Source organism: Rhinopithecus bieti, unplaced genomic scaffold, assembly GCF_001698545.2.
Source record: "Rhinopithecus bieti isolate Rb0 unplaced genomic scaffold, ASM169854v2 scaffold_74225, whole genome shotgun sequence".
In the NCBI taxonomy this organism is placed as follows: domain Eukaryota; kingdom Metazoa; phylum Chordata; class Mammalia; order Primates; family Cercopithecidae; genus Rhinopithecus; species Rhinopithecus bieti.
This window is the reverse complement of record NW_016827667.1, coordinates 322,999-332,573: the sequence shown is the minus strand read 5'-3', so window position 1 is coordinate 332,573 and position 9,575 is coordinate 322,999. Positions and strand designations below refer to the sequence as shown.

At 39.8% G+C, this 9,575-nt stretch overlaps 1 protein-coding gene across 1 annotated transcript in view; it reads right to left on the bottom strand.

The window, feature by feature from the left end:
• The window catches only part of KNL1 (kinetochore scaffold 1), a 104,693-nt gene that overhangs the window by 42,515 nt on the left and 52,603 nt on the right, over positions 1–9,575 (bottom strand). The window contains 3 exon segments of the mRNA XM_017864014.1: positions 3,802–3,918; positions 4,475–4,565; positions 7,682–7,797. Coding sequence (XP_017719503.1) covers positions 3,802–3,918; positions 4,475–4,565; positions 7,682–7,797 — 324 coding nt within the window.

Below are 9,575 nucleotides of genomic sequence, written 5' to 3'. Positions count from 1 at the left end.
AGCCTGTAATCCCAGCACTTTGGGAGGCCGAGACAGGTGGATCACGAGGTCAGGAGATCGAGACCATCCTGGCTAACACCGTGAAACCCCGTCTCTACTAAAAAATACAAAAAACTAGCCGGGCGAGGTGGCGGGCGCCTGTAGTCCCAGCTACTTGGGAGGCTGAGGCAGGAGAATGGCGTAAACCCGGGAGGCGGAGCTTGCAGTGAGCTGAGATCCGGCCACTGCACTCCAGCCTGGGCGACAGAGCGAGACTCTGTCTCAAAGAAAAAAAAAAGAAAGTTAAGTTTGGACTTTACTTTGTAATAAATGGAAAGACAGAAGTTTTTCAGAGGAGTAACATTAATGAAAACTGTCTTTCATACTTATTAATCTGGCAGCAATGTGCAGTTTGGACTGGAAGGAGGCAGAATAATGGTAAGAATGTATAAAGGTTAGATAGAAGACTGAAATAGCACATTTCAGAATTAAGATGAGCCTTAATGGGAAAGGGAAATAAACACATGAGATACTGAAGCTGCGGATGACAGGACTTGTTAAGAGAACCTAAAAGACAATGAAAGTATTGAGCCTTTTACAATGTATAAGAATTGTGACTGCTATAAATAAAGATGAGAAACATCATAAGAGAGAACAAGTTTTGGATTTTATTTTGAGCTGGGAGAATGTATTTAAATTTATTTATTTATTTAGTTCACTCGGTCGCACAGGTTGGAGTGCAGTGGTGTGATCTTGCCTCACTGTAGCCTTGACCTCCTGGGCTCAAGAGATCTTCCTGCCTCAGCCTCCCAAGTAGCTAGGACTACAGGCATGTGCTACCACACTGAGCTAAACTTTTGTTTTTGTAGAGATAGTGTCTCGCTATGTTGCCCAGACTGTATTCAGAGTTTAAGGTGTTTAAGGATATTTTTGCATACAGGTTCAGAAGGAAGCTAGAAATTAAGTCTGGAACTCAAGAGAGAGAGGCTAAAGATGCCCTCACCTGAAATGATTATAAGCTACTTTAGGGCAAAAACTGTGTCTTAAATATTTTTATTTCTTTTCTGATATTAAGCACAGTACCTGGCATGCCGTACATACTCAAAAAATGCTTGAGGAATTTAAATTTGGGAATCAGTCACATAATTATTAAGGCAGACGAAAGCACTGGGGGAGAGAATATAGAAAAGAATAGGTGATAAAATATAAATCCCCACAAGGGATCAGTTAGAGAAAGACAGGCCAACAGAGAAGCTGGATGGAGCAGCCAGGAGAAAACAACTGGGTCAAGGTAGTGCATTATCACAGAGATTAAGGGAGATGAACATTTCAGGAAGAAAATAACAGTCATCAGTGTCAAATGCTGAAAGAGGTCAAAATGGCTAAGGACTGAGAAGAACAAAATTTGATGACTATGCAGAATCATGTGATCTTTGAGAAAGCAGTTTCAGGAGAGTAACTCTAAAAAGTTGGGATTATGAAAGGCCAAACTGAAAAGATACAGTTTTCAAACTGAGATAAATTCATCTATTAAAAAACACAAAATTACAGTCTAGGTTATCTTGAGAAGCTCTTGATTGTATTATGGATGACTATAGTAAAGGAAGTTTAATTTGCTCTAATTTACTTATTTATGTATTTGTTTTATTATTTTTGAGATGGAGTCTCACTCTGTCACCCAGGCTGGAGTGTAGTGGCGCAATATTGGCTCACTGCAACCTCCGCATCCTGGGTTCAAGGGATTCTCCTGCCTCAGCCTCCTGAGTAGCTGGGACTGCATGCGCCCGCCACCACGCCCAGCTAATTTTTAAATTTTTAGTAGAGATGGGGTTTCACCATGTTGGTCACGCTGGTCTCAAACTCCTGACCTCAAGTGATCTGCCCAGCTCAGCCTCTCAAAGTGCTGGGATTACAGGCGTGAGCCACTGTGTCCAGCCAATTTATTCTAATTTAATATCTCAAGTTGCTTAAAAAGTCTTCAATATTGTGGTATCAACATTCTCTACTGTAGGACAGCATTTAGATACAATTAAAATTTTTTTTTGGAAAAGTATTTAGAATACTTTACCTGTTTCCATCTCACTAAGGCAGTTATCGATCTTCTTAAGTATTTTATCCATCTCATCTATCTTTATTTGAAGTTTCTCTCATTCTAAATACAAAAGATTATAGACTGTCAGGTTAAACCTCTACAAAGAAAATATAATAAATGGTTTCAGATGGCTCACATAGATTGCTCTATCATAGATCAACAAATCAGTCAATCTTCTTTTTTTTTTTTTTTTTTGAGGTGGGTTCGCTCTGTTTCTTGCCCAGGCTGGAGCGCAGCAGCTCGATCTCTGGCTCACTGCAAGCTCCGCCTCCCGGGTTCACACCATTCTCTCCGCCTGCAGCCTCCCTGAGTAGCTGGGACTACAGGCGCCGCCACCACGCCCGCTAAATTTTTTGGTATTTTCAATAGAGATGGAGTTTCACCGTGTTGACAGGATGATCTCTATCTCCCACTTGTGATCTGCCTGCTCGCCTCCCAAGGTGCTGGATTACAGGCGTGAGCCCACCACGCCAGGCCACAAAAGCGGCAAAACTTAAATGAAGGGTCAAGCTTTAAGCTGGACTTAAAATAAAAGATAATTTTATTAAATAAGTTTTAGCCAAAAGAACTCCGGAAAATAAGTTATTTTAAAATTTAATAAATATTTTTATTAAAAGAAAATGAAATAATTTAAAAGCATATTGACATAAAACTAATTTGGTACTTTTTTAGCATTTCTTTTTTTTTTTTTCTGCCTCAGCTCCGAGTAGATGGGACTAAGGCCGCCCGCCACCTCGCCCGGCTAGTTTTCTGTATTTTTTTAGTAGAGACGGGTTTCACAGTGTTAGCCAGGATGGGTCCTCGACTCCTGACCTCATGATCCCCCGCCTTCTGCCTCCCAAAGTGCTGGGATTACAGGCTTGAGCCAACGCGCCCGGCCTTATTTTAGCATTTCTATAAGTGTTCATGAAATACAATATATTAATATTTTATACTTAAAACACTTTTTTTTTTTTTTTTTTTTTGAGGCAAGGAGTCTCACTCTGTCCCCGGGCTGGGAGTGCAGTGGCCAGATCTCAGCTCAGCAAGCCTCCACCTCCCGGGTTTTACGCCATTCTCCTGCCTCAGCCTCCTGAGTAGCTGGGACTACAGGCGCCCGCCAACCTCGCCCGTCTAGTTTTTGTGTTTTTAGTAGAGACAGGGTTTTCACCATGTTAGCCAGGATGGTCTCGATATCCTGCTCGTGACCGCCGTCCTCGCTCCCAAGTGCTGGGTGCTGGGATTACAGGCTTGAGCCACCGTGCCCGGCCTATGCTTAGACTTTAAAAAATTGTATTTCTCTGAAAGGGCATATTGCTTGCAACATTTCCCATACTTATTTGCCAATGGAAAGTTTTTTAATGCAGAGCCTTTTAAAAAAGCTAATCATTTTGGGAAATGCTGCTTTAAACACAAGTACATACATATACAGCTTAGTATGGACTATGAAGAAGATAATACTATGATATAGTTCTTAGCAATGGGAGACCAGAATCCTATATATTTTATTTCAGTATGTATGATGGATAATAGTATTTGAGATTAGACATAGGTCCACATTAGTAATTATATTCCAGTATTACTCAAGATGCCAGGATTTGCCACTTTTGACAAATTGAACCTTACCTCTTAATTGTAAGTTTTTGCCCAAGTCTTATTCACATGTCTTCGAAGGAACATTCTTCATATTCTATAACCACTATAAAGTAATTTTAATATCTCTTTCTATGATATTAACTGTCTCAAATTACCTGAGCTGACTGCACCAGCTTGCCATACAGAGCCACTTTTCCTTGGTGAGTGAAGACTTTAGTCATCTTGGTAAAACGTGATTTTATTTTGTTAAGGTAAATTCCAAAGGCCTTCAGCTGGAAGGGAAAGTTAGAGAGTACATTGTACTAAAACAAATGAGTCAGAAGGGGTAAATGGATTTGCCTATCCTAAGGCAGGACATGTGTCATTGGCAAATTTAATTCCATATAATTGTTGTGTAAGACCAGAAAAAAGATTTCAGTTTTGATTCCTGCCTTTAATTCACTTATTCATATTATGAATTAGAAAATGACAGGCTCCTAGTTAATGAAACTTTTTAATATATTAGGGCACATTTATAAAGTGGGTCGCTTGCTATTTAATCAATTAAAGTAAATCTTTTCTTCGTCTAAATCTAAGTGAAAGGCAAATAGCCAGGAGGGAACTCTAAATAAACTTCAACTATAGTTCATATATTAAATTGATCTCAGGTTTGAAAACATTACGTATTAACAATTGTGTGTAATTAAATAAGACCCTGGTACCACATTACACCTAAAAAATAAGTTAAATAACTCATCACTGATGACCAAGTAACAGTTACTTATTTCACAATAAACATTGATCAGAATGTCCTTACTGATTCCCATTCAGAAAATGAGACAAAAGTACCTCGTCGTCAGAGCAGTGTCTCATTTTTTCCCACAGGTTCTTATTTATATCAGCCAACAGCTTATCTTGGTTCAATGCAGAAAGCTTTAATCTAAAATACAGAAAAGTTAATTAGCACAGGGTTCAGAAGCCAGCTTGAACGAACCAGCCCAGATCTACAGTCAGGCTTAATTTAATTCTTCCTAGTTTTTTCCTACATAATAAGAGGGGAATTCATTCAAAAAAAGCTTGATTATTCAATCTGATTATTCACTTGAATAACAGTTCAAGAATGTCATAAATCAAAAAAACTTCTGTCACTAATAGAATTCTCATCTCAACATACCAACTTGTTCCAATGTGAAACATTTTGCTTATAAAGAATCCTAAGGTCTGTCAATGATCGCTGCTATAAAGTTGTAGCTACTGTTATTATTATCATTATTATTATTATTTTTGAGACAGAGTCTCACCCTGTTGCCAGGCTGGAGTGCAGTGGTGCAATCTTGGCTCACTGCAGTCTCCACCTTCTGGGTTCAAGCAATTCTCTTGCTTCAGCCTTTGCCTCAGCCTCCCGGTTAGCTGGGAATACAGGCGCGTGCCACCACGCCCACTTAATTTTTTTGTATATTATTTTAATAAAAGTTCCTGGCCAGGTGCGGTGGCTCACGTCTGTAATCCCAGGACTTTGGGAGGCGGAGGCGGGCAGATCACGGGGTCAGGAGATAGAGATTATCCTGGCTAATACGGTGAAAACCTGCCTCTACTAAAAATAAAAAATTAGCTGGGTGTGGTGGCGGGCGCCTGTAGTCCCAGCTACTCGGGAGGCTGAGGCAGGAGAATGGCATGAACCTGGGAGGTGAATTTCTCAGTGAGCCAAGATTGCGCCTGGGTGACAGAGTGAGGCTCTGTCTCAAAAAATTAATAAATAAAAAATAAATAAAACTTTCCAATTCAGTTTAAAGTCATATTTCACATTTTTAGAATAGCATTTATAAAAGCGGCAAAGCTATTATAGTCTCAATATATATTAGTATTTTGTTAATAAATGGAGAAAATAAATTTCTAACGGAGATAAAAGATCTCTTGTAGAGGATATATGCAGGCACATAGATGCAAAATCAAACAGTAAAGCACACCTAAACCAACTGCTCATTGAGTGTAAGATCCTCTTTCATTCAAAATAAACATTCTCAGCTGGTGTGGTGGTTCAAGGCCTGTAATCCCAGCACTTTGAGAGGCTGAGGTGGGTGGATCACTTGAGGTCAGGAGTTCAAGACCAGCCTGGCCAACATGGTGAAACCCCGTCTCTACTAAAAATACAAAAATTAGCCCGGCATGTTGGCGGGCACCTGTAATCCCAGCTACCCGGCAGGCTGAGGCAGGTGAATTGCTCGAATCCAGGATGCGGCAGTTGCAGTGAGCTGAGATGGTGCCACTACACTCCAACCTGGGCAACATCGCAAGACTCTTGTCTCAATTAAAATAAACAAAGAAAGAAACAAACAAACATTCTCAGGGAAATCCTGACCGAGCCAACTCTTTCCAACAACATGAAGATATAAAATTTGCCAGTTTTGTTCAGTGATGAACCCCAGTGCATCGTATAGTACACTGGCAGATACAGGTGCTCAATAAAATTTGTTAAATGAACAGAATCAGGCAAATCTGAAATATCTTACATTTCTGATTTTAAAACTATGTAATTCTTTTGAAATTTTTTAATATTCTTTTCTTCTACTTCTAAAACACAGATAATTCTTAAAGATTATTTTATTTCTTTTCTGTTAGACTGGTTCAAATTTAGTCGGATAGTCCCAGATGAGTATGACATAAACATTATTCTGAGTTTTAAAGTCTGATTTACCTAAGGCAATCTAGATATATCTAATTTGTAAATCAGTCTGCAGTATTTACGTATACCATAGCAATGAGCTATCTTCTAAGTAAAACCATGTTCTTTCATATACATAAACAAGCGTAAATGTGGTAAAATTATACACTCAAAGGCAATCTGATTTCAGGCACTATATACAGATTGAGTACCCCTTATCTGAAATGCTTGGGACCAGAAGTATTTTGGATTTTGGACTATTCGGATATATGAGAAATCTTGCGGGTGAAACCCAAGCCTAAACGTAAAATTAATTTATGTTTCATGTATACCTTGTACACATAGTTTGAAGGTAATTTTATACAATATTTTAAACAATTTTGTGCATGAAACAAAGTTTGTGTAAAGTACTTAAGTATTTATGTGTGGAATTTTCCACTTGCATCATGTTGGTGGCTAAAACGTTTTGGATTTTGGAGCATTTCAGATTTCCAATTTCCATATTAGGGTTACTCAACTTGCATAAATCTCTAAAGGGTATTTTCTTTTGAAGATGTTCTCTAGCAATCAACTTATGATATCATAATCTAATAATTACTGTTCATTCTTATGAACAGAATCACCACGGCAGATCACCTGAGGTCAGGAGTTCAAGACCAGCCTGGCCCACCTGGCAAAACCCCGTCTCTACTAAAAAATACAAAAACTAGCCGGGCGTGGTGGCAGGCACCTGTAATCCCAGCTACTTGGAGGGCTGAGGTGGGAAAATCGCTTGAACCCGGGAGGTGGAGGTTGCAGTGAGTCGAGATCGCACCATTGCACTCCAGACTGGGTGACAGAGCAAGACTCTGTTTAAAAAAAAAAAAAAAAAAAGAAAAGAAAAGAAAAATAAATGGCAGACTTGGGCACAGTGGCTCATGCTGTAATCCCAGGAGGTTGAGGCAGAAGGATCACTTGAGGATAGGAACTTGAGACCAGCCTGAGAAACACAGCAAGAGCTTGTCTTTAAAACAGTTTTTAAACTTTAGTTGGGCATGGTGAGAGACCCCATCTCTTAGAACACCTATTTTTTCCTAAGAATGGTATGAAAACAATTTATATACGCCATTTCTATTGTTCATATCTATTGGCCGAGTAGGTTTTATTAACCCCACTTGATGGATTTGGAAATGAAGGTTAAATGACTTACCCAAGGCTACACAGCTAGTGTTGAAGCCAAGATTGAGCTTCAATCTGACTACAAGGCCAAAGCTCTTTCTCCCACATCACACTGCCAATTAATGCCATCAACTTTACCCCATGCCAGTGTTATTCTAATCAAAACCTTACCAAACTATTCACTGATCCCTCCCCTCCCCTCAAAAAAACACACATAAAAATTAAAGCTTTCATACTCTTCAATCTTTTGGCGACGAGCCTCACAATCTTCTCTATAAATCTGTATCTTGGGTCGGTAAACATACTGACTTAACATCAGGTCTTCTGGAGTAGGTGGTGTGTTTATAGTAAACTGGAAAAAAAAAATTCAGTCCCTGAGAACTGGTATCTTGTAGACAAAACCATATATAAGAATTAACTCAAATTTCAGAGTGCCTATTTTAAAACATTCTACAAAGAAAAATTTGACATATTCCATCAAGTTCATAATGCCAGTAAGCAAAAAATTGGAATCTGAATTCAAGTCTCTGACTTCTAAGTCCCTTTCCCCATAGATGTTTACTGGAACTGTGGTTTTTCTTACTCACATGGGAATGACAGTAGTTTGAATATGGCTATGTTAAGAAAATAAATACTACCTAAAAATTCAAACTTACCAGGAACGCTTTTTAATTTTTTTTTTTTTAAGCCAGTTTCCTAGTAACTATTCCCATTCTCTAGCCATAATCCTTACTCTATCCCAAGCTGAACTCAAACTTTTCTGGCATATCCTCCAATTACAAAATAAGACAGGGAAAATTTGGTTATTTAAAAATGTTTTTATAGCACTAATCCAATGGCTTTGATGTCCTTGATGCAGTATTGAAAAAATCAAGTCAGGGCCAGGTTTGGTGGATCACACCTGTAATCCCAGCACTTTGGGAGGTGGCAGGCAGATCACTTGAGGTCAGGAGTTTGAGACCAGCCTGGCCAAATGGTGAAACCCTGTCTCTTCTAAAAATACAAAAATTAGCTGGGCGTGGTGGCACGCCTATAGTCCCAGCTACTCTGGAAGCTGAAGCAGGAGAACTGCTTGAGCCTGGGAGGTGTAGGTTGCAGTGAGCCAAGATTCCACCACTGCACTCCAGCCTGGGCAACAGAGCAAGATTCAGTCAAAAAAAAAAAAAAAAAAAAAAAAAAAAAAAAAAAAAAAAAAAAAAAAGAAAGAAAGAAAGAAAAGATAAAAATCAAGTCAGTTCCTTATTTACAAAAATCAAACAAAACCCCACAAATGAACCTCCAACTCCGAGGCTCAAGCGATCTTCCTGCCTCATCCTCTCCAGTAGCTAGGAGGACAGGTGTGTCACCATGCCTGGCTAATTTTAAAATTTTTTGTAGAGATGGGGTCTTGCTACGTTGCCCAGCAATTCGTTGTTTCGAATTCCTGGCCTCAAGTGATTCTCCTACCTCAACCTCCCAAAGCACTGGGATTACAGATGTTAGCCACTGTCTCCAGCTATGACTAGACTTTATTTTTTTTTTGAGATGGGGTCTGGCTGTCACCTAGGCTGCAGTGTAATGGTGTGATCACGGCTCATTGCAGCCTCAGCCTCCCAGGATCAAGCAATTCCCCAGCCTCAGTCTGCCAAGAAATTAGGACTACAGGTGCATGCCAGCCACCACGCTTGGCTAATTAAAACAAAATTTTTTTTCCTTTTTTTTTTTGAGATTAAGTTTTGCTCTTGTTGCTCAGGCTGGAGTGCAGTGGAGTGATTTCAGCTCATTGCAACCTCCACCTCCTGGCTTCAAGCGATTCTCCTATCTCAGCCTCCATAGTAGCTGGGATTACAGGTGTGTGCCACCATGCCTGGCTACTTTTGTATTTTTAGTAGATATGGGGTTTCACCATGTTGGCCAGGCTGGTCTCGAACCCCTGGCCTCAGGTGATCTGCCCACCTCGGCTTCCCAAAATGCTGGGATTACAGACATAAGCCATCATGCTCGGCCAAATTTTTTTTTTTTAGGTATGGGGTTTTGCTGCGTTGCCCAGGATGGTCTCAAACTCCTAGACTCAAGTGATCCTCTTGCTCTGGTCTCCCAAAGTGCTGGGATTACGAGCATGAGCCACTGCACACAGCCAAAAAAAAAAAA